Source organism: Pongo abelii, chromosome 10 (genome assembly GCF_028885655.2).
Source record: "Pongo abelii isolate AG06213 chromosome 10, NHGRI_mPonAbe1-v2.0_pri, whole genome shotgun sequence".
Lineage (NCBI taxonomy): Eukaryota > Metazoa > Chordata > Mammalia > Primates > Hominidae > Pongo > Pongo abelii.
In genome coordinates, this window is record NC_071995.2 from 120,780,266 (window position 1) to 120,806,255 (window position 25,990).

The 25,990-nt window shown below is 47.7% G+C and overlaps 2 protein-coding genes and 1 non-coding gene across 5 annotated transcripts in view; 2 read left to right on the forward strand and 1 right to left on the reverse strand.

Moving 5' to 3' along the window:
* The window catches only part of HPD (4-hydroxyphenylpyruvate dioxygenase), a 49,346-nt gene extending 49,018 nt beyond the window's left edge, over positions 1–328 (reverse strand). Inside the window, exon 1 of the mRNA XM_054528339.1 lies at positions 140–328. The gene's annotated coding sequence lies outside the window, so the exon portion shown is untranslated. The remainder of the gene's footprint in view (positions 1–139) is intronic.
* On the forward strand, positions 157–25,955 carry PSMD9 (proteasome 26S subunit, non-ATPase 9). Of its 3 annotated transcripts, none has more exons than XM_002823895.5 (6): positions 157–420; positions 6,683–6,785; positions 11,327–11,538; positions 14,576–14,677; positions 25,170–25,258; positions 25,598–25,955. In XM_002823895.5, exons 1-6 carry the CDS (start codon positions 283–285, stop codon positions 25,623–25,625), a joined length of 672 nt encoding a protein of 223 aa, XP_002823941.1. In that variant the 5' UTR covers positions 157–282; the 3' UTR covers positions 25,626–25,955. The 3 variants fall into 3 exon arrangements, with proteins under 3 accessions (XP_002823941.1, XP_009246614.1, XP_009246612.1); XM_009248337.3 differs by having other exon boundaries at positions 243–420; positions 25,173–25,258; XM_009248339.4 differs by lacking the exons at positions 6,683–6,785; positions 11,327–11,538 and having other exon boundaries at positions 229–420.
* LOC112135954 (U7 small nuclear RNA) lies at positions 19,652–19,712 on the forward strand. The gene has a single exon (XR_002917173.2). It is a non-coding gene; the product is annotated as a U7 small nuclear RNA (small nuclear RNA).
* Positions 25,956–25,990: the final 35 nt, after the last annotated feature.

The following is a 25,990-nucleotide window of genomic DNA, read 5'->3' on the forward strand; positions in this document are numbered from 1 at the left end:
GGCGAGATCATCCCCTAGCGTTGGTGTGCAATTGCGTGGTTATCCAATGCTTCCGACGCTACTCCTGCCGGGTCACCACATGGGCACGTGTTCCGGCAGGGCGCGGCTTCCGGTGATCCAGCTCCGTCCCAAGCCCCACCTCAAGCCCCGCCCCTTGACTATTCTCGCGTTCGCGGACGGCTGCGATGTTTTGGCCCATGGGCGGAGCCGTAGTTACGGTCTACTGGGGCGTCGTCCGTAGCCCGGGAGCCGGGTGTCTGGCATCGCGGCCCCGGATTCACGATGTCCGACGAGGAAGCGAGGCAGGGCGGGGGCTCCTCGCATGCCGGCGCCGTGACTGTCAGTGACGTCCAGGAGCTGATGCGGCGCAAGGAGGAGATAGAAGCGCAGATCAAGGCCAACTATGACGTGCTGGAAAGCGTGAGTGTGGGTTCGGGGCGCCCCAGGTTGCCTAACCCGGCGCGGAGTCCCTGGAGTACTGGGAAGCCAGGGCGGCCTCAGCTTGGGCGTTCGGCAACGGATCTTCTCCCTGGGAGGCCCAAGGCGCCGCAAGTGCGGCCTCTGTCGGCACAAGAAGGCAGGCAAAGAACTTTAGCAACTGAAGAGTTAGCCATATTGATATCCAGCAAGCGTTTATGGAGCCCTACTGTGCGCTAGGCGCTGGTTTAAGTGCTGTGCATTGTTGAGTTCATTTAATCCTTGCAACAACCCTTTGAGTTGGATGCTGTTACTCTCTCCATTTTAGGGAGGGGGAAACAGGTGTTACTTGGTGATTGAACAGCTGTCATGTGCCTCGCTGACTGCCTTATCTTAATTTTGTACTTTTTGTAAAGACAGTCTCGCTATGTTGCCCAGGTTGGTATCGGACTCATGGCCTCAAGGGATCCTTGCACCTCGGCCTTTCAAAGTGCTGGGATTACAGGCGTGAGCTACCGCACCCGGCATTTGCTGATTGCATCATAAATTCTTAAACTTCAGTGTGTATATGAATTACCCGGGGATCTTATTAAAATGCAGATTTTGTTTGAGGCAAGGGAGCAACTTCTGCATTTGTAGCAAACTCCCAGCAATGCTGATGCTAGTGGTCTAAGGACCGAACTTTGAGTTACAAATAAGGCTCATCATCCTTATTGCATAAGGAGGAAACTGAGGCCCAGAGTGGGGCAAACGCCTATCTAAGGTCATGTAGTTCGGAAGTGGCAGCGGTGGGTCTGGCTCAAAAGCTGATGCAGGTTTTCTTATGCCACCTAATGTAAAATCACAAATCAGTCTGCAGAGGAAGATTCAATTAATTATGCCCAAGTAGGGTGGGATGGAATGCATTTTAGGTGATGTAAGATGAAGTTCCTTTTTTTTTTTTGTCTGAGACGGAGTCTCGCTTTGTCACCCAGGCTGGAGTGCAGTGGCTCAATCTCGGCCCACTGCAGCCTCTGCCTCCTGGGTTCAAGTGATTCTCCTGCCTCAGCCTCCCGAGTAGTAGGGATTACAGGCGAGCGCCAGTACGCCAGGCTAATTTTTTATTTTAAGTAAAGACAGGGTTTCACCATGTTGGTCAGGCCGGTGTTGGACTCCTGACCTCAGGTGATCCGCCCACCTTGGCCTCTCCAAGTGCTGGGATTACAGGCGTGGGCCACCGCGTCCGGCCATAAGAGGAGGTTTCATACGGAGGGCCAGAGAACCATTTTACTGGGTGCTGACTATATGCTCAAAGTGGGATTCAGACCTCAGGTCTGTTACATTCAGAACCTGTGCTTTCAAGCAAATTACCAGCAATTTCTCAAACTTTAGTTTATTTTCTACCACATGCAGTATACTATATGCGTATACCACTTGTACTGTTATTCCTTTGATATTTTTATTTAAATAGATCTACTTTTAATCTTATATAAATGTATTATTATTGAGACAGGGTCTCGCTCTGTTGCCCAGGCTGGAGTTCAGTGGCACCATCTTGGTTCACTGCAGCCTCAACCTCCTGGTCTCAAGCAATCCTCCCACCTCAGCCTCCCGAGTAGCTGAGACTGCAGGTACGTGCCACCACGCCCAGCTAATTTTTGTATTTTTTGTAGCTACGGGGTCTCACTATGTTGCTTGCTCAGACTGGTCTCAAACTCCTGGGCTCAAGCAGTCCTCCTGCCTCTGCCTCCCAAAGTGTTAGGGTTACAGGCATGAGCCACAGTGCCTTGCCCATAAATGTATTTTAAAAGGAAATTTCAAAACTCCGCTGCATATGGAAAATGACAATCTTTTCTCTTAAATATAAGGTCAGATGCTTTGCATGTTAATACCGCATGTTTGTTGCTTCTGGCTAGCTGCTGTTGCTTGCTGAAAGCTTTCAGCCTGAAACTGTGCTTTATATTTGTTTTTAAAAAGTGGGTTTGGGCCGGGCGTGGTGACTCACGCCTGTAATCCCAGCACTTTGGGAGGCTGAGGTGGGTGGATCACCTGAGGTCAGGAGTTTGAGACCAGCCTGGCCAACATGGTGAAATCCCATCTTTACTAAAAATAACAAAAATTAGCCAGGTGTGATGGCGCATGCCTGTAGTCCCAGCTACTTCTGAGGCTGAGGCAGGAGAATCACTCAAACCCGGGAGGTGGAGGTTGCAGTGAGCCGAGATCCTGCCACTGCACTCCAGCCTGGGCGACAGAGCAAGACTCTGTCTCAAAAAAAGAAAAAAAAAGAAAAAAAGTGGGTTTGGGTGCAGTGGCTCACTATTTGGGAGGCCAAGGTGGGAGGATCACTTGAGGCCAGAAGTTCAATACCAGCCTTGGCAACATAGCGAGACTGTGCCTCTACAAAAAAAATATTTTATTTTATTTTATTTTACTTTTTTTGAGACGGAGTCTGGCTCTGTCGCCCAGGCTGGAGTGCAGTGGCGCAATCTCTGCTCACTGCAAGCTCCGCCTCCCAGGTTCATGCCATTCTCCTGCCTCAGCTTCCCAAGTAGCTGGGACTACGGGCGCCCCGCCACTATGCCTGGCTAAATTTTTGTATTTTTAGTAGAGACGGGGTTTCACTGTGTTAGCCAGGATGATCTCGATCTCCTGACCTCGTGATCCACCCGCCTCGGCCTCCCAAAGTGCTGGGATTACAGGCTTGAGCCACCACACCCAGCCTACAAAAAAAATTCTTTAAAAATTAGTTGGGCGTGGTGGTGCATGCCTGTAGTCCTAGCTACTTGGGAGGCTGAGGCAGGAGGATTGCTTGAACCCTGAATGTTGAGGCTGCAGGGAGCTATAATTGCACCACTGCACTCTTGTGGGTGACAGAGTGAGATGCTGTCTCTTTAAAAAAAAAAAAAAAGGGGGCGGGCACGGTGGCTCATGCCTGTAATCCCAGCACTTTGGGAGGCTGAGGCTGGTGGATCACGAGGTCAGGAGATGGAGACCGTCCTGGCTAACATGGTTAAACCTCGTCTGTACTAAAAATACAAAAAATTAGCCAGGCGTGGTGGTGGGCGCCTGTAGTCCCAGCTACTCTGGAGGCTGAGGCAGGAGAATGACCTGAACCCGGGAGGTGGAGCTTTCAGTGAGCCGAGATTGTGCCACTGCACTTCAGCCTGGGTGACAGAGCGAGACTCTGTCTCAAGAAAAAAAAAAAAAAAAAAAACACTGGGCATAGTGGCTCACGTCTGTAATCCCAGCACTTTGGAAGGCCGAGGCGTGCAGATCGCTTGAGGTCAGGAGTCGGAGACCAGCCTGGCCAACATGGTGAAACCCCGTGTCAACTGAAAATACAAAAATTAGCCAGGCGTGGTGGTACACATGTATAATCCCAGCTACTTGGGACGCTTGGGAGGTGGAGGTTGCGGTGAACCAAGATTGTGCCACGACACTCCAGCCTGGGTGACAGAGATTCCATCTCAAAAAAAAAAGTGGACAGCTAAAACTATAAATCTCGTATAATAAAGCATGGGAGTAAATCTTCATGACCTTGGATTAGGCAAAGCCTTTTTAGATAGGGCACCAAAAACACAAGCTACCAAAGAAAAAATGATAAGTTGGACTTCAACATTTAAAACTGTGTTTCAAAGGGCATAGTAAAATGAAAAGATAAGCTCCAGAATGGGAGAAAATATTTGCATATCATTTCTCTGATAAGAGGATAGTATCTAGACTATAGTAAGAGCTCTTATAACTCAATAATAAAACGACAGCCAATTAGAAGACAGGGGAAAGATCTGAATAAACTTTTCTCCAAAGAAAATATGGTCAATACAAATGGTCAATGGCCGGGCGTGGTGGCTCATGCCTGTAATCCCAGGACTTTGGGAGTCTGAGGCAGGAGGATCACTTGAGGCCAGGGGTTTGAGACTAGCCTGGGCAACACAGTGAGAGCCTATCTTTACAAAAAATTCAAAATTAAAAGCCGGGCATGGTGTCTCACACCTGTAATTCCAGCACTTTGGGAGGCCGAGGCGGGCAGATCACGAGGTCAGGAGATCGAGACCATCCTGGCTAACATGGTGAAACCCCGTCTCTACTAAAAATACAAAAATATTAGCTGGGCGTGGTGGCGGGCGCCTGTAGTCCCAGCTACTTGGAAGGCTGAGGCAGGAGAATGGCGTGAACCCAGAAGGCGGAGCTTGCAATAAGCCGAGATCACACCACTGCACTCCAGCCTGGGCAACAGAGCGAGATTCTGTCTTTAAAAAAAAAAAAAAAAAAAATTAAAAATTAGCCAGGTGTGATGACATGTGCCTGTGGTCCCAGCTACTTAGGAGGCTGAGACAGATCGCTTGAACCCAGGAGTTTAAGGTGGCGGTGAGCTATGAACACACCACTGTACTCCATCCTGGGCAACAGAAGATCTTGTCTCAAACCAAAACAAACACAAAAACCATTACCTTTTACACTTTACATGGGTCAGTTATATGGTATCTGAATTATATCTCAATAAAACTGTTATAAAAATGGAGGGTCCTAGAGATAGCAAGTAACTGGGGTGTTGCAGAGACCAGCACCAAATGGACACTTTTGCCTTGACAATTGCAGGATTGAAGAGAATTGGGAAGGAGTATGTATTTTTGATTCAGGGTTATTTAATGCCCTGTGTGTGAGCTGCCAGTATTATGGATCCCACCCTTTGAGAAGCATTATCCAATGTGATATTGATTCTCAAAGGCTGGTCAACTCTTAACCACTGTGGGAAGGCAGGAGCAGATATAGGTTTTTAGCCCCTGGCGCATTTCTGCAGTGTCATGGCGAGTCTTGTGTTAGGGGAGTGTGGAGAACTATCTCCCTGTGCAGTGGACAGTAGGTTTGGGTGTAACCCGGAGGCTTCCAGAGAGAAAGGGAGCAAAGTGAACAGAATCCCTCTTCTCAGTGCCTGTGTACACTGGCAGCTTGTCCCTGGACTGACTAATCCTTACAGCCACTATTTACGACTTCTGCGCATAGTCGTTTTCTGAGTCCACCTTAATACCACAGAGTGGGTGACTTAAAACAGGAATTTACTTTGTCCCAGCTCTGGAGGCCAGAAGTCTGAAATCAAGGTGTCAGCAGGGTTGGCTCCTTCTGCAGGCTCTGAGAGAGAAGCTCCCAAGACTTTCTCCTGGCCTCTGGTGGCTGCCAGCGGTCCTTGGCTTACAGCTGTGTCACTTGAACCTCTGCCTGCGTCTTCACGTGGCCTTCCTCTGCCTTTCTTTGATGAGGACACCAGCCACCAGATGAGCTTATCTCGAGATCCTTAACATAATTACATCTACAAAGACTCTTTTTCAAATAAAGTCATATTTACAGGTTCTGAGGGTTAGCTCGTGGTTATCTGTTTTTGGGGGCTGCTCTTCAACCCACTATGCTGTGTATGCGCGTGGCACTGTGCTGAGTACTCTGCAGGTCAGCTCATTAGTTCTTGCAGCAGGCAGGGAGGGAGGCGAGTGCTCCTATTCCCATTTTATAATTGAGGAAGCTGAGGCTTAGAGAGGAGAAGGTCTCAGCTAAGGATGCCCAGCTTGTACATGGCAGAGTTGAGATTCAAATTGAAGTCTAACCAATTGCAAAGCCCGTCCCCTGAACCATGTGACTGGTTTCACTGCTTTTGTGTACTCTCCTCCGATTCATGTTAAAAAAAAATTTAAAAAGTGTTGTTTTGAATAAAGAATACATTCCCATAGGCAAAATTCAAAACCTACAGAGGGGTATAAAATGGACCGTCTCTCTCCCTGCCCTGTCACCTAGCCAACCAGTTCCGCTCCCCAGAGGCAGCTGGTGCTATCACTGTTTCCTTCTTGGAAAGCCCTTTTAGATCTTTTTATTTTCAGAAGAATCAAAGCCCTGCCACAGCTGGGTGCTGTTTGGGCTTTTCACTCCCCTCTAGCTTCCAGGGCCAGCAGCCAGGTGTCAGCCACCTGTGGGAAGGAGGGTCTGAAGGAGTAGAGGAAGAGGCTGGCCTTGGGGATGATGCTTAAAGGAGTCTTTGGTTTTATCGGCACTGTTTTAATTTCAAAAAAGAATGGATTCATGCATTACTTGCGTCGTTAAAAATAAAAAATGAAAAACACAGTGGCCACCCCAGGGTAGTTGTGAGGACATGAGTAGAGCCCCTGGTGTAAGTGATCAGTATGTGGCAGTTTTCATTACTGTCACCTTTATTATGACTTCAGAGGAGAAAGGTCTGGGGAAAGACATCCTGGGGACATTACACCCATGAGCACCTTTTAACCACGTTTCTTTCCTCCAGCAAAAAGGCATTGGGATGAACGAGCCGCTGGTGGACTGTGAGGGCTACCCCCGGTCAGACGTGGACCTGTACCAAGTCCGCACCGCCAGGCACAACATCATATGTGAGTGGCCCTCTTAGAAGACTTTCCCCACCTTGTGGTGGGAGGTGTTAAAGGCATACAAATAAAACCAACTATCTATATTATCCACTGCCTTCTCTTCTGCCTTGAAGGGATTGTCTTGTCCCCATCCAAGGACTGAGAACCAAGGGAATGGGCTAGACTCTAAGGTTGTATATTTCTAGTTTCATTTTCTCTCTCTCTCTCTCTTTTTTTTTTTTTTTTTTTTGAGTCAGGGTCTTGCTCTGTCTTCCAGGCTGGAGTGCAGTGGTGCTAACATGACTCACTGCAGTCTCAACCCCCCAGGCTCCAAGTGCTCCTGCCTCAGCCTCCCAAGTAGCTGGGACTATAGACGTGTGTCGCTGTGCCCGGCTAATTTTTTTTAGTAGAGACAAGTCTCACTAAGTGGCCCAGGTGAGTCTTGAACTCCTGGACTCAAGTGGTCCTCCTGCCTTGGCCTTCCAAGGTGCTGATTTGTTTTTAATTAAAGAGCTAGCAGAGAGTACAGATTGGATAGTATATTTGTTTCTGTTTCTGCCATAACAAATGACCACAGACTTAGTAGCTGGAGATAAGAAGTCCAGATGGGTCTCACTGGACTAAAATCAAGGTGTTGGCAGGGCTGGCTTCTTCTGGAGGATCTAGGGGAGAACCTGTTCCTGGTCTTTTCTGGTTTCCAAAGGCTGCCCACCGTCCTTGGCTCATGGCTTCGTCCATCTACACAGCCAGCAATCACATTTCCCTCACTCTGATTCTGTCATAACATCACTTTCTCTCACTCTCCTGCTTCCCTCTTTCACCTATAAAGACCTCTGTGATGACACCAGGCCCACCTGGATAATCCAGGATCATGTCCGAATCTTAAGGTCCTTAATCACATCTGCAGAGCCTCTTTTGCCATGTAAGGTGGCATATTCCCAGCTTCTAGGGGCTAGGATATGGATGTGTTGGGGGCCATTATCCACTCAGCCATAGGTAGGCAACCGTCTCCACCACAGAGTCCTATTAGCATTTATCCTCCACATTTTTCACTTACTAACTCCTCTTTAATCTGTTTGAATCTTGATTCCATCTGCATCACATCTTATTTATTTATTTATTTTTTGAGACAGAGTGTCACTCTGTCACCCAGGTTGGAGTGCAGTGGCACGATCTTGGCTCACTGCAGCCTCCACCTCCCGAGTGACAGAGCAAGAGACCATCTCAAAAAAAAAAAATGTGCTTGAGCAATTCCTTATCCGTCTTTTTTTGAAAAATCTGTTCTCGGCCGGGTGCGGTGGCTCATGCCTGTAATCCCAGCACTTTGGGAAGCCAAGGCGGGCAGATCACCTGAGGTCAAGAGTTTGAGACTAGCCTGACCAACATGGCAAAATCCTGTCTCTACTAAAAATAGAAAAATTAACTGGACGTGGTGGCACATGCCTGTAATTCCAGCTACTCGGGAGGCTGAGACAGGAGAATCGTTTGAACCCAGGAGGCAGAGGTTGCAGTGAGCAGAGATTACACCACTGCACTCCACCCTGGGCAACAGAGCAAACAAAACTCTGTCTCAAAAAAAAAAAAAGAAAGAAAATCTATTCTCAAAATAGGCTTTTTAAAAGAACAGTTATAGATTTACATAAAAATTGGAAAATAATGGCTGGGCCCAGTGGCTCACGCCTGTAATCCCAGCACTTTGGGAGGCCTAGGTGGGCGGATCACCTGAGGTCGAGAGTTTGAGACCAGCCTGACCAACATGGAGAAACCCCGTCTCTACTAAAAATACAAAATTAGCCGGGCATGGTGGCGCGAACCTGTAATCCCAGCTACTCAGGAGGTTGAGGCAGGAGAATCACTTGAACCCAGGAGGCGGAGGTTGCGGTGAGCCGAGATTGTGCCATTGCACTCCAGCCTGGGCAACAAGAGTGAAACTCTGTCTCAAAAAAAAAAGAAAAAAAAATTGGAAAATAATGTGGAGGTCCTTTGGCTTCTGTATGTAGTCTCCCGTGTTAACAGCATATATACACATACATGTGTACACATCTACACATACATGTAAATATATACACATGCATGTGTATATATGTAAAATACACATATGAGTGAATGACTCAGGCTGGGTGTAACCAAGATTTCACTTTTCTCTGAAATCCTCTAGAAGGAAAAATGCTGCACAAGCTGGGCACAGAGGCTCATGCCTGTAATCCCAGCACTTTGGGAGGCTGAGGCCTCCCAAATATATACACATGTGTATACACATAGGTTCAAGTGATTCTCCGGCCTTAGCTTCCCGAGTAGCTGGGATTACAGGTGCCCACCATCACGCCCGACTAATTTTTTTTTTTTTGAGATGGAATCTCGCTTAGCCACCTAGGCTGGAGTGTAGTGGCACGATCTCGGCTCACTCACTGCACTCACCATCTCCCGGGTTCAAGTGATTCTCCCATCTCAGCCTCCCAAGTAGCTGAAATTACAGGCATCTGTCATCATGCCCGGCTAATTTTTATATTTTAGTAGAGACAGGGTTTCACCATGTTGGCCAGGCTGGTCTTGAACTCCTGACCTCAGGTGATCTGCCTGCCTCGGCCTCGCAAAGTGCTGGGATTACAGGCATGAACCACTGTGCCTGGCCTAATTTTTTAGTAGTATTTTTTTAGTAGAGACAGGATTTCACCATGTTGGCCAGGCTGGTCTCGAACTCCTGACCTCAGGTGATTTGCCCGCCTCGGCCTCGCAAAGTGCTGGGATTACAGGCATGAGCCACTGCATCCGGCCAACAGCTTATGTTAATATGGTATGTTTGTTATAATTGCAAATTTGTTTTTTGAAATACACTGCAGAAACATTTTGTACTGAAAAAAACCCTTTCAACATTTTGATTAGAATTGTAATATGTTGTAAATAGTCATCGTTCCATTCCCCAACAGCTGTGTATTGAGCACTTCCCTGTGCCAGGCACTGCAGAGTCTAGGGGTGCTGTGGACCTCACTGGCGGAGGGCTTTTCTAGTGAAAGTGACCATGTATTATGTAAGTCTGCCTCCCAGGTGCATGTCTCCACTTGTTCAGATCTGGGTTCTTTTCCCACATCTGCTCCTGTGGGTTGAGAACTTGAATCCCTTCACGACTGAGGGTCTCACCTTTGCTCCAAAGTGGCAGTGGCAGAGGAGGCAGGTCAGGTAGTACCGCAAGCCCACTGACAGGCACAAGGTATCAAAATACCAGCTGCTGTGCTGGCGTGGCCTGCAGATTGCCATGGTGGTTCGCAACATTTTGAATTAGCCATCTGTACTGAAAAATCAGAGAATTTCACTTCAAAGATCCCAATTTTCAGCTTTTCTGGAAAAATCAAAGATTTTGTGGCATGGGCTCTTCCTCCCAAACCCAGCCAATTGGCAAGAGCCCTGTAGCAGGGGTGCCCTTTGGCCACCTCCCTGTGGACTCCCTCTCCTGGACTGAATGTCTCCAGGATTACTAGGCTTATGCAGCATTTTTTTTTTTTTTTGAGAAGAAATCTTGCTTTGTCGGCAGGCTGGAGGGCAGTGGTGTGATCTCGGCTTACTGCAACCTCCACCTCCTGAGTTCAAGTAATTCTCCTGCTTCAGCCTCCCAAGTAGCTGGGATTACAGGTACCTGCCACCACGCCCAGCTAATTTTTGTTTTTTGTTTTGTTTTTGAGACAGAGTCTTGCTCTGTTGCCCAGGCTAGAGTGCAGCGCGATCTCGGCTCACTGCAGTCTCCGTCTCCCGGGTTCACGCCACTCTCCTGCCTCAGCCTCCTGAGTAGCTGGGACTACAGGCACGTGCCATCATGCCCGACTAATTTTTGTATTTTTAGTAGAGACGGGGTTTCACTGTGTTAGCCAGGATGATCTCGATCTCCTGACCTCGTGATCCACCCGCCTTGGCCTCCCAAAGTGCTGGGATTACAGGCATGAGCCACCTTGCCCGGCCTAATTTTTGTATTTTTTAGTAGAGACAGGGTTTCACCATGTTGGCAAGGTGGTCTCGATCTCTTGACGTCGTGATCCACCTGCCTTGGCCTCCCAAAGTGCTGGGATTACAGGCGTGAGCCTCTGTGCCCGGCTTATGCAGCATTTTTCCTTTTAGAGGATATCAGAGAAAAGTGAAATCTTGATTACACCCAGCCTGAGTCATTCATTCACATGATCACAGCGCTGGCCCCTCATATATATGCCTTTGAGTTCATGGCTGTAGATTCAGCTGGATGTTACCTTCCTTCTGCTCACCTCTCAGGGCTCACCCGAGACAGCACTGCCTTCAGGAAGCCTTCCCTCATCTCCTAGACTAGCGAGGGCAGACTTTCCTGCTGGCCAGGCCTCCCTGCAGTTATCAGATGTTATTGTAATTACTTATTCTGGAGCTGCTCCTTGCAGGACTGAATGCTCCATGAGGGAATGTCCTCTGTCTTGGTCAGAGACTCCTCCTCGCCTGTAGCTCCACGTCTGGCATGTAATAAGCACTTGTTAACTCTTCAGTGAATGAATGTAGGACTCTTGTGTCCTCCACTGTCTTCCTTGGCCCCTGATGTGTGGTTCTCATCCCAGGCCTGCAGAATGATCACAAGGCAGTGATGAAGCAGGTGGAGGAGGCCCTGCACCAGCTGCACGCTCGCGACAAGGAGAAGCAGGCCCGGGACATGGCCGAGGCCCACAAAGAGGCCATGAGCCGCAAACTGGGCCAGAGTGAGAGCCAGGGCCCTCCACAGGCCTTCGCCAAAGTGAACAGCATCAGCCCCGGCTCCCCAGCCAGCATTGCGGTAATCCAGGGGTTGGCCACTCAAGTCCGTGCCCAAGGGACACTGTGGGTCAGGTAGCCTTTGGGGATGTGGAAAGACAGACTAGTTCTCTCCATGCTGCGGTGCTGAGTTCAGTTACTCATTTAACAAACACTGACTGAGGCCTGTTGTGTATCCAGCCCTGTGCTGGGGGCAGAGTTTTAGAGAGGGGTCAGCCCCGGCTGCCCACTACATTGGTGAGGGAGTGACCTCTTCCCAGTGACAGAAGATGATAAATGTCCCAAGAGAGGGAGAGGATCTCTTCTTGGGGCTCATTTTAGCTGGGCACTGAATGATGAAAATGAGAATGGCATCTTGCCAAATGAGTTATGCATCTTATGTGGTGTCTTAAAAAAAACATTAGGCTGGGCACAGTGGCTCATGCCTGTAATCCCAGCACTTGAGAAGGCTGAGGCTACTTGGAAAGCTGAGGTGGGCTCAGGAAGTCGAGGTTGCAGTGAGCTGTGACTGTACCACTGCACTCCAGCCTGGGTGACAGAGTGAGACCTTGTCTTAAAAAAATTTTTTTTGACCGGGAGCATTGGCTCACACCTGTAATCCCAGCACGTTGGGAGGCCGAAGCCATTGGATCACTTGAGGTCAGGAGTTTGAGACCAACCTGGCTAATATGGTGAAACCCCATCTCTACTAAAAATACGAACATCATGCCACTGCACTCCAGCCTGGGCAACAGAGTGAGACTCCATCTCAAAAAAAAAAAAATTTACCCATTTAAAGTGTGTATACAGTTTAGTATCTTTTGGTGTATTCACAGAGCTATGCATCACCACAATCAATTTTATTTCTATTTTAAAAATTTTCAGCCAGGTGCAGTGGCTCACGCCCGTAATCCCAGCACTTTGGGAGGCTTAGGTGGGCGATCACCTTATGTCAGGAGTTCAAGACCAGCCTGGCCAACATGACAAAACCCCATCTCTACTAAAAATACCAACATTAGCCGGGTGTGGTGACATGTGCCTGTAATCCCAGCTACTCGGGAGACTGAGGCAGGAGAATTGCATGAACCCAGGAGGTGGAGGTTGCAGTAAGCAGAGATCGTGCCACTACACTCCAGCCTGGGCGACAGAGTGAGACTCTGTCTAAAAAAACAAACAAAAAATAGAGATGGGATTTTGCTCTGTTGCGTAGGTTGGTCTCCACCTCCTGGGTTCAAGTGATTCTGCCACCTTGGCCTCCCAAAATGCTGGGATTATAGGCAGGAGCCACCATGCCCAGCCATAATCAGTTTCAGAACATTGTCATTGTCCTGTAAAGAGACTCTAGAGTGATTTGCCATCACTTCCTAATCCCCCAGCTCCCCGCACCCAGTTATCTACTTTCTGTCTCTATGGATTTGTCTATTCTGGACATTTCCTATAAGTTGAATCATAAAATATGTGACCTTTTATGACTGGCTTCTTTCACTTAGCAAATTTTCAAGTCATCTGTATTGTAGCATGGATCAGTGCTTCATTTGTTTACAGACAGGGTCTCACTCTGTCACCCAGACTTCAGTGCCATGGTGCCATCATAGCTCACTGCAACCTCAAACTCGCAGAATCAAGTGACCCTTCTGCCTCAGCCTCCCAAGCAGCTAGGACTGTAGGCACATGTGACCATGCCTGGTTAATTTTTTAATTTTTTATTTCCTTTTTTTTTTTAGAGATGGGTTCTCACTATGTTGCCCAGGCTGGTCCTGAACTCCTGGCCTCAAGCGATCCTCCTTCCTCGGCCTCCCAAAGTGCTGGAATTACAGGCATGAGCTGTCATGCCTGGCCCTTCATTCCTTCTTTTTTTTTGAGATGGAGTCTGGCTCTGTCGCCCAGGCTGGAGTGCAGTGGCACGATCTCGGCTCACTGCAAGCTCCACCTCCCAGGTTCACACCATTCTCCTGCCCCAGCCTCCTGAGTAGCTGGGACTACAGGCGCCTGCCACCACGCCCAGCTAATTTTTATTTTTTGTATTTTTAGTAGAGATGGGGTTTAACCATGTTAGCCAGGATGGTCTTGATCTCCTGACCTCGTGATCTGCCCGCCTCAGCCTCCCAAAGTGCTGGGATTACAGGCGTAAGCCACCACGCCCGGCCCTTCATTCCTTTTTATGGCCAAATAATATTCCACTGCCTGGATATAAAATATGTTTTATTTATCCATTTGTCAGTTAATGGACATTCGAATTGTTACCACTTTTTGGCTATTACGAAGAGTGTTGCTGTGAACATTCTTGTACAGTTTTTTTGTGGAGATGTAGTTAAATTTAATTCCACAGCCACTTCTGGGATAGGTCCTAACCTTTACTCATTTCATCCTCGAGGAAAAGCCTCACAGACCTGAAGTAACTTGTGTCAGGGCACATAGTTCCTGCCAGGTGGAATGGGGTCCTAAACCCTGGTCCTACCAGTCTTCTTTAATGGTCACAAGTCTGTAAGTTACACAGAAGCTCCCTATCATTCACTACCCCATCTACAGCATCTAGCCCAGTGCCAGTTGGCCCACAACAAATACTTGTTACAGGGGTGAATGAGTGGTGGTCTGTGTTCTTAGGACCCAGAACAAGAGCGTCACTCTAGTCTTGGGTGCGCCCTGTGCCTGTGGCTGCTTGTCTGGGGGCTTCTAGGGCAAATGTCTTGTCTAAATGTTGACCACTGAATAAAATGGGCCCAGCCTGGCGTGCCTTCTGTTAACCTTGAACCTGGGTTAGGACCTCAGAGAGCAGCATTTGGCCTTTCCCATGCTCCTCAAGGCCTTCACAGTGTCTGATAACTGCCAGCTCTCAGACATTGGGCAGACCTGGTCATCTTTACTAGAGCTGCCCTCAAAGGAACCCCAGGAGGAGGTGGCCCCATTACCCACTGCCCCTTCCTGCATGAGGTGTCTACATCCCTGACCTCTTTGTTCTGAGCCTACCCTGTAGAAAACAAGCTCGTGACCTTGGCATTAAATTGGGTATTGAAGGTTAGAGACCACCAGGAGCACACTGAACTTCTAGACTGATTTTCCGTTTTTCCTTCCCTCTCCAGGGTCTGCAAGTGGATGATGAGATTGTGGAGTTCGGCTCTGTGAACACCCAGAACTTCCAGTCACTGCATAACATTGGCAGTGTGGTGCAGCACAGTGAGGGGGTGAGTGGGGCTACCTGGTGTCTCGGTCTGTTTGGGTTTTTTTAACAGCATGCCATAAACTGAGTGGCTTACAAACAACAGAAGTTCATTTTTCACAGCTCTGGAGGCAGGGAAGTCCAAGATCAAGGCACCAGCCGATTTGGTGTCTGGGGAGGGCTTGCTTCCTAACTCCTAGGTAGTGCCTTCTTGCTGTGTCCTCATATGGCAGAAAGGGGAGGAACCCTGGGAGCTCTTGTATAAGGGCACTAATCCCAGTGGGGGCTCCACCCCTTATGACCTAATCACCTTGCAGAGGCCCCACCCCTAATACCATCACATTGGTGGTTAGGATTTCAACATATGAGTTTCAGGGGGCCACAGACATTCAGGTCATAGCACTCGGCCTCTGGTCTATAGCCCTGGAGTTACTGGAAGTGTTGCTGAGGCCCTGGACTGCTGCCTTCATGGTGTTGCTCAGCACAGCCCCATTCAAGGACTTGGCACCTGCTATTCCTTCTGCCTAGAATGCTCTTCCTCTTCATCCTCCTGTTTTACACTGGTGACATGCTCGCAGAGGGCCTTTCCTGGCTACCCTAACCCAAATTCCCTTCTCCTCTATCCTGTCTCTGTTTTCATTTAACAAGGTTTCTTAGAGATCTTTTCTTTTTCTTTTTTTTAAGACAGGGTCATGCTCTGTCACCCAGGCTACAGTGTGGTGGCGCTATCATAGCTACTCACTGGCTAATTTTTTTATATTTTGTAGAGGCGGGGTCTTGGTATGTTGTCCAGGCTGGAATTTTTGTTGTTATTGTTTTGTAGCAAAGATCCACACTTTTCAGGAGTGATATTGTGGCAAAGCCTGGGAAAATTATTAACTAAAGTTTTTGGTTCCCAAATGAAGTCTCCAGTTAACCCAACAGTTCTGGATTTTTTGACTCTTGCTCAGCTGCACGGTTCATCTACTTGTAACCCATCAGTGCAGGCCAGGCCAGGTCAGGTCAGGAGATGGCTGGCAGTTGCCTATGCCCCTGCTAGTGGTCAGGCCATTGTTTCTGCACTGATACTGTCATCAAATCTGTAACTTGTATGGATGTTTAAAATGATGATTTTGTGAAATTTATGTTTTTTTGCTTATGGCTCTTGCATTTTGTGTCCACTTAAAGAAATTCTTTTTTTTTTTTTTTTTTAATTAAGAAATTCTTGGCTGGGTGTGGTGGCTCACGCCTGTAATCCCAGCACTTTAGGAGGGCAAGGTGGGTGGATCACGAGGTCAGGAGATGGAGACCATCCTGGCTAACATGGTGAAACCCCGTCCCTACTAAAAATACAAAAAATTAGCCGGGTGTGGTGGCGCACCCTTGTAGTCCCAGTTACTTGGGAGACTGAGGAAGGAGAATTGCTTGAACCCGGGAGGCAGAGCTTGCAGTGAGCCGAGATCGCGCCATTGCACTCCAGCCTGGGCGACAGAGCGAGACTCTGTCTCAAAACAAGAAATTCTTTTAATTTTTTTATTGTTTTATTTTTGTTTTTCCTTTAGTTCATCTGAAATTTATTATTATTATTATTATTATTTGAGATGGAGTCTCTCTCTGTCACCCAGGCTGGAGTGCAGTGGTACGATCTTGGCTCACTGCAACTTCCGCCTCCCAGGTTCAAGTGATTCTCCTGCCTCAGCCTCCTGAGTAGCTGGGATTACAGGCGCCCACCACCACGCCCGGCTAATTTTTGTGTTTTTAGTAGAGATGGGGTTTCGCCATGTTGGCCAGGCTGGTCTCGAACTGGCCTCCCAAAGTGCTGGGACTACAGATGTGAGTCACTGTGCCCAGTCTATTTTTATTATTTTTACAACAGTTGTATTGAGATTTAACTCACATACTACACAGTTCACCTAGTTAAAGTGGTTTTTAGTGTAGTCACAGAACTATGCAACCATCACAGTTGTACATTTTCATCACCTCTTCTACGGTGGCAGCCACTTTCCAGCCACTTGTCCTTCAGAAAGACTGCTCATATACCAGCACACACAGCTGCCAGTTGATTTTATTGTATTAAGGTGTAATTTACCTGCACCAGATCCACCTTTTTCAGTGTACAGTCCCGTGAGTTTTCTTCTTTTTCTTTTTTTTTTTTAGATGGAGTCTTGCTCTGTCGCCCAGGCTGGAGTGCAGTGGTGCAATCTCGGCTCACTGCAAGCTCTGCCTCCCAGGTTCACGCCATTCTCCTGCCTCAGCCTCCCGAGTAGCTGGGACTACAGGTGTGTGCCACCACGCCCAGCTAATTTTTTTGTATTTTTAGTAGTGACGGGGTTCCACTGTGTTAGCCAGGATGGTCTCAATCTCCTGACCTCGTGATTCACCCGCCTTGGCCTCCCAAAGTGCTGGGATTACAGGTGTGAGCCACCACACCCAGCCGAGTTTTCTTTTTTTTTTCTTTGAGATGGAGTTTTGCTCTTTTGCCCAGTCTGGAGTGCAGTGGCACGATCTCGGCTCACTGCAACCTCTGCCTCCCGGGTTCAAGCGATTCTCCAGCTTCAGTCTCCCAAGTAGCTGGGATTATAGGCGCCCACCACCATGCCCAGCTAATTTTTTTTTGTATTTTTAGTAGAGACAGGGTTTCACCATGTTGGCCAGGCTGGTCTCAAACTCCTAACCTCAGGTGATCCACCCACCTCAGCCTCCCAAAGTTCTGGTATTACAGGAGTGAGCCACTGTGTCCTGCCATTCCCGTGAGTTTTCACAAATGTATGTAGTATGTCATTGTCACCACAACGAAGGTCGAGAGCATTCCATCACCCCATAAAATTGCCTCAGGCTTCTTTGTAGTTAATCCCTCCCCATCAACTTCCAGAATGTCATAGAGAGAAAAACCACACAATATATTGCCTTTTGAGTCTGGTGTTCTTCACTCAGCACAGTGGATTCTGAGACTTCTGTCTGTTGTATGGATCTGTGAGAAGAGCTGCTGGTTTTTAATCTGTCTTATCCAGTTAAATGTATTCTCAGCTTCCTTGTAGGCTTATAAATCTTTCTTTATAAAAGTAGTTATTCAATTTTAAGCAAAACGAATCTTTTCTTCATGTGAAATTTCACGGGGAATTCCAAGGTGTCACTGGATAAAAGCTGAGCTGTCTTGGTGGGCTGGAGGATGGAGAAGGTCGCATCTTGTGAGTAGGGCTTGCCCGGCTTCAGCCTCATCCCCTCAGGGGACCTGAGCTCAGCTGGAGAATCAAGAATCCGAGTTTGGTTGTCTGTTTTGTGAGTCAAGAAAAAAAACCTCGCATAGTGCGGTGGCTCACACCTGTAATCCCAGCACTTTGGGAGGCCGAGGCGGGCGGATCACCTGAGGTCAGAAGTTCAAGACCAGCCTGGCCAACATGGTGAAACCCCATCTCTACTAAAAATAAGAAATTAGGCCTGGCACGGTGGCTCACACCTGTAATCCTAGCACTTTAAGAGGCCAAAGTGGGCAGATCACAAGGTCAAGAGATCGAGACCATCCTGCCCAACATGGTGAAACCCTGTCTCTACTAAAAATACAAAAAAAAAAAAAAAAAAATTAGCTGGGTGTGGTGGTGTGTGCCTGTAGTCCCAGCTACTTGGGCTGCCGAGGCAGGAGAATCACTTGAACCTCGGAGGCGGAGGTTGCAGTGAACCAAGATTGCGCCACTGCACTCCGGCCTGGGCCGCACAGCGAGACTCTCCCATCTCAAAAAAAAAAAAAAATTAGCCAGGTGTGGTGGCACTCCCCTGCTACTCGGGAGGCTGAGGCAGGAGAATTGCTTGAACCCGGGAGGCAGAGGTTGCAGTGAGCTGAGATCGTGCCACCGCACCCCAGCCTGGGCAACAGAGTGAGGCTCTGTGTCAAAAAAAAAAAAAAGAAAAAACGCACAGTGTTCTATTGTGAGACATTTAGATAGTTTGCAATTTTGTGGAGATTAACACTCTTGCAGATCCATTTCTATTTCTTTTTTTATTTTTTTTGAGATGAAGTTTTTCTCTTGTTGCCTAGGCTGGAGTGCAATGGCACGATCTCAGCTCACTGCAACCTCCGCCTCCCAGGTTCAAGTGATTCTCCTGCCTCAGCCGCCCAAGTAGCTGGGACTATAGGCACCCGCCACCACACCCAGCTAATTTTTGTATTTTTAGTAGAGACGGGGTTTTACCATGTTGGCCAGGCTGGTCTTGAACTCCTGACCTCAGGTGATCCGCCCACCTCGGCCTCCTAAAGTGCTGAGATTACAGGCGTGAGCCACCGTGCCTGGCCTTTCTTTGTCTTTTTTTTTGGGGGGGGATGGAGTCTTGCTCTGTCGCCCAGGCTGGAGTGCAGTGGCGTTATAAAACTCAGCTCACTGCAACCTCTGCCTCCCGGCACCCGGCCTTCTTTAACAAACTTTCTACAGGTGGGATTTCTAGATCAAATGCATGCATTTTCAAGGGGAAAAGATCTTTAAAAAAATGTAAGTGACTGCTGATGGATAAGGGATTTTTTTGGGTGATGAAAATGATCCAGAATTAGATAGTGGTGATTGTTTATACTAAATACATTGAATATACTGAACTCTGAATATACTAAAACTCACTTAATTGTATACTTTAAAATGGTGAATTTTATTGTATGCAAATTATGTCTCAATGATAAAAATAGGCTGGCTGCAGTGGCTCACGCCTGTGTTCCCAGCACTTTGGGAGGCCAAGGTGGGAGGATCACTTGAGGCCAGGAGTTTGAGACCAGCCTGGGCAATATTGTGAGACTGTGTCTCTCCAAAATATTTTTTAAAAAATTAGCCAAGCATAGTGGCATGTGCCTGTAGCCCCACCTGCTCTGGAGGCTGAGACAGGAGGATCACTTGACCCTAGGAGTTCAAGGGTGCAGCAAACCAAGGTCACGCCACTACACTCCAGCCTAGATGACGGAGTGAAACCCTGTCTCAAATAAATAAAATACATATTTATCCTTAAAATCACATAGTGCAATTGTATTTACAAATAAAAGTCCTAGTGTTATAGCTCTAAGAATTTGTCTACCAGGTTTTCTGATTGTCACTGGAAATGCCCCCTCCCCCCAAAATAAATTTTTTTTTTTTTTTTTTTTTGAGACAGAGTTTCGCTCTTGTTGCCCAGGCTGGAGTGCAATGGCGCGATCTTGGCTCACTGCAACCTCCGCCTCCTGGGTTCAAGCAATTCTCCTGCCTCAGCCTCCCGAGTAGCTGGGATTACAGGCATGCACCACCAAGCCCGGCTAATTTTGTATTTTTCGTAGAGATGGGGTTTCTCCATGTTGGTCAGGGTGGTCTCTAACTCCTGACCTCAGGTGATCCGCCTGCTTCGGCCTCCCAAAGTGTTGGGATTATAGGCCACCGTGCCTGGCCCCAAAATAATTTTTTAAAAAGTCCTGTGTCTCTCCCTTCCTTAGTGCCTCTTCTGCTGCACATGCTGGGTCCTGGGCGAGGTACTGGGGCTGTAACAGGGAACGAAACAAACAGGGTCCTTGCCTTGGAAGCACTTTGGTGGGGGAGCCAGGCCTTAATCAAATAATCTCAGCTGTATAATGATACACACTGGTAAGTGTTAGGAAGGAAGAGTGTTAAGAAGCTCAGAGAGTAAATCATGGGGCCCTGTTTGGTTTGGGATTGAAGGAGTGTTCCTCAGGAAGTGACCTTCAGATGTGTATAGAAGTTTCTCTGGTCGAGGGGAAGCTGGCAAGGAGAAAAACCTTCAAAGCAGGTTCATAGGCCCTGGGGTGGGAGGATCAAAGAACTCAAAGGAGGGTGGAGCCCAGAGCAGAATGGAGAGAAGGGGAGGTGGTGAGGCCAGGAGGTGTTAAGGTCAGGCCTGTGGTCCTTAGTAAAGATTGTGCTGTTTTTTTCCTGAGGTGCAGAAGGGAACCACCGCACAGTTCCAGATTGTGGTGTGACAGGGGTAAGAAGCCTTCTCTGGATGTTAGGTAGAGAACAGATTTGGAGGGTGACAGAGCTGTAGCAGTCAGTCAAGAGAGGATGGTGGCTGTGACAAATGGGGTGGAGTTTAAAGTTTCTAAAATTTTTTTTAACTTGAATATATGAACTTTTTTTTTTTTTGAGTTGGAGTCTTGCTCTCACACAGGCTGGAGTGTAGTGGCGCAATCTCAGCTCACTGCAACCTCTGCCTCCCAGGTTAAAGTGATTCTCCTGTCTTAGCCTCCCAAGTAGCTGGGATTACAGGCACCCACCACCACTCCCAGCTAATTTTCGTATTTTTAGTAGAGATTGGGTTTCACCATGTTGGCCAGGCTGGCCTCGAACTCCTGACCTCAAGTGATCCGCCTGCCTTGGCCTCCCAAAGTGCTGGGATTGCAGGCGTGAACCACCACACCTGGCCTGTGAACATTTTAAAATGTCAAAGATGACTTCCAGGTTTCTGGAATGAGCTTATTTATTTATTTATTTATTTTGAGACAGGTTCTCACTCTGTTGCCAAGGCTGGAGTGCAGTGGTGCGATCTTGGCTCACTGCAATCTGGACTTCCCAGGCTCAAGCAATCCTCCCACCTCAGCCTTGCGAGTAGCTGGGACTACAGGCATGTGCCACCATGCCCAGCTAATTTTTGCATTTTGTGGTTTTGCCGTGTTGCCCAGGCTGGTCTTGAATTCCTGGGCTCAAGCGATCCCGCCTGTCTTGGCCTCCCAAAGTGCTGCTATTATAGGCGTGAGCCACTGTGTCTGGTGCTTTGTTTAGGTTTTGGAGGACCCTCCATTACTGTTTTCCACTGCTGTGCACCGTTTCACATTCCCACCAGCGGTGCACAGGACTCCAGTTTCCCCGCTTCCTCGCCAGCACTTGTTTTCTGTTTCATAATCGGTGTGTGGTGGAATCTCATTGTGGTTTTGATTTTCATTTCTCTTATGATTAGTGACATGGAGCATCTTTTCCTGTGCTTTTTGATCATTTGTATATCTTCTTTGAAGAAATGTCTATTTAGGCTGGGTGTTGTGTCTCACGCCTGTAATCCCAGTGCTTTGGGAGGCCGAGGCAGGTGGATCACTCGAGCTCAGGAGTTTGAGACCAGCCTGGGGATCATGGCGAAACCCTGTCTCTGGAAAAAAATACAAAAATTAGCCGGGTGTGGAGGCTTGTGCCTGTAGTCAAAGCTACTCAGGAGGCTGAGGCAGGAGAATTGCTTGAGCCCAGGAGGTGGAGGTTGCAGTGAGCTAAGATTGCGTCACTATACTCTCTACACTCCAGCCTGGGCAACAGGAGTGAAACCCTGTCTCAAAAAAAAAAAAAGAAAGAAAGAAAGAAAGAAGTGTCTATTCTTTTTTTTTTTTTTTTTTTTTTTTGAGACGGAGTCTCGTTCTGTCGCCCAGGCTGGAGTGCAGTGGTGCCTTCTCGGCTCACTGCAAACTCTGCCTCCTGGGTTGACGCCATTCTCCTGCCTCAGCCTCCCAAGTAGCTGGGACTACAGGTGTCCACCACCATGCCCGGCTAATTTTTATCTTTTTTTTTTTTTATTTTTAGTAGAGACGGGCTTTCACTGTGTTAGCCACGATGGTCTCAATCTCCTGACCTCGTGATCCACCCACCTTGGCCTCCCAAAGTGCTGGGATTACAGGTGTGAGCCACCACGCCTGGCCATTTTTTTGTATTTTTAGTAGAGACAGGGTTTCACCATGTTAGCCAGGATGGTCTTGATCTCCTGAACTCATGATCCGCCTGCCTTGGCCTCCCAAAGTGCTGGGATTACAGGCATGAGTCACCGCACCTGGCCCTTTGCTCATATTCTAATCAGATTTTTTTTGTTGATATTGAGGTATAGGAGTTCTTTATATGTTCTAGATATTAAATCCTTATTAGATATATGATTTGCATGTATTTTCTTTCTTTCTTTTTTTTTTTAAAGACAGAATCTTGCTCTGTCACCCAGGCTGGAGTGCAGTGGCACATTCATGGCTCACTGCAGCCTTGAGCTTCTGGGCTCAAGTGATCCTCCCACCTCAGCCTCCCAAGTAACTGGGACTACAGATGTGCGCCATCAAACCTGGCTAATTAGAAATATATATATATATATATATATATATATATTTTTTTTTTTTTTTTTTTTTTTTTTGTAAAGACGAGATCTCCCTCTGTTGCCTGGCTGGTCTTGAACTTTTGAGCTGAAGCAGTCCTCCTGCCTGGGCCTCTGAAAGTATTGGGATTACAGGCGTGAGCCACTGTACCCAGCATGTATGTATTTTCTCCTATCATGTGGGTTGCCTTTTCACTCTGTTAATAGTGTCATTTGATACATAGAAGTTTTAGATTTTGATGGCATCTTGTTTTATTTATTTATTTTTATTTTTTTGAGACAGGGTCTCACTCTGTCACCCAGGCTGGAGTGCAGTGGTGCAGTCACAGCTCACTGCAGCCTCCACCTCCGAGGCTTGAGCAATCCTCCTGCCTCAGCCCCCCAAGTAGCTGGGACTATAGGTGCACACCACCATGCCTCACTAATTTTTATACTTTTTGTAGAGTCAGGGTTTCACCATGCCCAGCCTGGTCTTCAACTCCTGGGCTCAGGTGATCTTCCTGCCTCCCAAAGTGCTGGGATTACTGGTGTGAGCCACCGTGCCCGGATATCGTATTTTAATTTGTAATTTTCTTTGCTATGTACTCCCCCCGCTTTAATTTTAATTTTTTAAAGTACTATATACAGGCTGGGTGCGGTGGCTCATGCCTGTAATCCCAGCACTTTGGGAGGCCGAGGTGGGTGGATCACCTGAGATCAGGGGTTCAAGACCAGCCTGGCCAACATGGCGAAACCCCATCTCTACTAAAAATACAAAAATTAGCTGGGCGTGGTGGCGCATGCCTGTAATCCCAGTTACTCAGGAGGCTGAGGTAGGAGAATTGCTTGAACCCAGGAGGCGGAGGTTGTAGGGAGCCTAGATTGTGCCACTGTATTCCAGCCTGTGCAACAGAGAACCCATCTCAAAAAAAGAAAAAAAGAAATACATACGTGCCGGGTATGGTGGCACACACCCAAAATCCCAGCACTTTGGGATGCTGAGGTGGGCAGATATTTGAGCCCAGGAGTTTGAGACCAGGCTGGCCAATATGGTGAAACCCTGTCTCTACTAAATAAACAAAAAAATTAGCTGAGCATGGTGCTGCATGCCTGTAGTCCCAGCTACTCAGGAGGCTGAGGCACGAGAATCGCTTGAACCTGGGAGGCTGAGGTTGCAGTGAGCTGAAGTTGCAGTGAGCTGAGATTGCACCACTACACTCCAGCCTAGGCAACAGAGCAAGACTCTTTCTCAGAAAAATAAAGTAATACATACACATGGTTAAAAAATTAATGATACGGAAATATGTAAAAGTAAACATCTTCCTCTTATTCCGAAAGACTAGTCCTCTCTGGAAGTAACCACTCTTTTTTTTTTTGAGATGGAGTCTCGCTCTGTCACCCAGGCTGGAGTGCAGTGGCACCATCTCGGCTCACTGCAAGCTCTGCCTCCCAGGTTCATGCCATTCTCCTGCCTCAGCCTCCCAAGTAGCTGGGACTACAGGCGCCCACCACCACACCTGGCTAATTTTTTGTATTTTTTAGTAGAGATGGGCTTTCACCGTGTTAGCCAGGATGGTCTCGATCTCCTGGCCTCGTGATCTGCCTGCCTCGGCCTCCCAAAGTGCTGGGATTACAGGCGTGAGCCACCGCGCCTGGCCTGGAAGTAACTACTCTTAACAAGTTTTTCATGTTCTTCCAGAAAACTTTGCACACTAGAGCAACACAGGTGTCCTTTTAGAAAATATTATCAGCCAGGCACGGTGGCTCACGCCTGTAATCCCAGCACTTTGGGAGGCTCAGGTGGGTGGATCACCTGAGATCAGGAGTTCTGAGACCAGCCTGGCCAACATAGTGAAACCCTGTTTCTACTAAAAATACAAAAATTAGCCGGGTGTGGTGGCGGGCGCCTGTAGTCCCAGCTACTCGGGAGGCTGAGGCACGAGAATTGCTAGAACCTGGGAAACAGAGGTTGCAGTGAGCCAAGATTGCGCCACTGCACTCCAGCCTGGGTGACAGAGCGAGACTGTCTTAAAAAAAAAAAAAAGAAACAAAATATTATCAAATAGGTTCACACTTTGGTGGGGTTTTTGTTTTGTTTTGACTAAAACCCTTCATTTTCTGTACTGTATTTGAACAATACCTATTGATGGACATTTCTAGTGTTTTCAGTTTTTGAATTTCTACACAGCCCTGGAACGAACACTTCATTTGTATGTCATCTTGTAATTGTGTACTGTGTACCTTGGACATACCTTTTAAAGACTGTTGGTGGGGGGACACGTGTTTTTTGAGGAAGATGGTACTGAGGTCAGCACCCTGGCTGCCCTGAGAGTGCAGTGCCGCGTTCCCCACCCTCTCGCCAACCACAGGATTATGCTGAAAATGTAAATCTTTACCAATTTGATAGGCAAAAAATGGGATCTCAGCATTTTAGCCTGCATCTCTGAGTACTAAGGAGGCTGAACACGAAATGAGCTTATTTTTTTTTTCAGAAGCCCCTGAATGTGACAGTGATCCGCAGGGGGGAGAAACACCAGCTTAGACTTGTTCCAACACGCTGGGCAGGAAAAGGACTGCTGGGGTAAAGTATCTGTTTCTGTTCATTCTCACTGGGGCATCATTTGAGTGTTTGTTAAACATGAAGCTGGAGGGGAAGGCTGGGGAGACATTGGGGAATAATGGGAATCCCTAGTTTGCATGGAAACTGCAGATAAATCCTTGTGGTAGGAACGAGACTACAGCTCTAGAATCAGAGGGAGCCCCAGAGTCTCTCCTGGGAGTCTCTCCAGTTCATTCATGCACTAGGCATTTGCTTTAAAAGAATGAAAGGACATTGGTGAAAAGGTCAGAAGCGCTCAGCCTCTGACCTTCCTGAACGGAGCCTCCAAACTTATGCCGTTCCTTTTCTTCTTTCTTCCAGCTGTAACATTATTCCTCTGCAAAGATGATTGTCCCTGGGGAACAGTAGCAGGAAAGCATCTTCCCTTGCCCTGGACTTGGGTCTAGGGATTTCCAACTTGTCTTCTCTCCCTGAAGCATAAGGATCTGGAAGAGGCTTGTAACCTGAACTTCTGGGTGGTGGCAGTGCTGTGGCCTACCAGTGTAATCTCCCTGGATTAAGGCATTCTTAAAAACTTATGCTTGGCCTCTTTCGCAAATTAGGCCATGGCCCTAAATAGGAATTCCCTAGATTGTGGGCAAGTGGGCGGAAGTTATTCTGGCAGGTACTGGTGTGATTATTATTATTTTTAATAAAGAGTTTTACAGTGCTGATATGACCCTGTTGTCACCCCAGCTGAATTTCTTATGACCG

What these genes read in the sequence shown, in the direction of transcription:
- PSMD9 (XM_002823895.5), top strand. Translation starts at nt 283, where the DNA reads ATGTCCGACGAGGAAGCGAGGCAGGGCGGGGGCTCCTCGCATGCCGGC. An exon ending in ACTATGACGTGCTGGAAAGC is followed by an intron (nt 421 to 6,682) that starts GTGAGTGTGGGT and finishes TCTTTCCTCCAG; the next exon opens with CAAAAAGGCATTGGGATGAA. An exon ending in GCTCCCCAGCCAGCATTGCG is followed by an intron (nt 11,539 to 14,575) that starts GTAATCCAGGGG and finishes TTCCCTCTCCAG; the next exon opens with GGTCTGCAAGTGGATGATGA.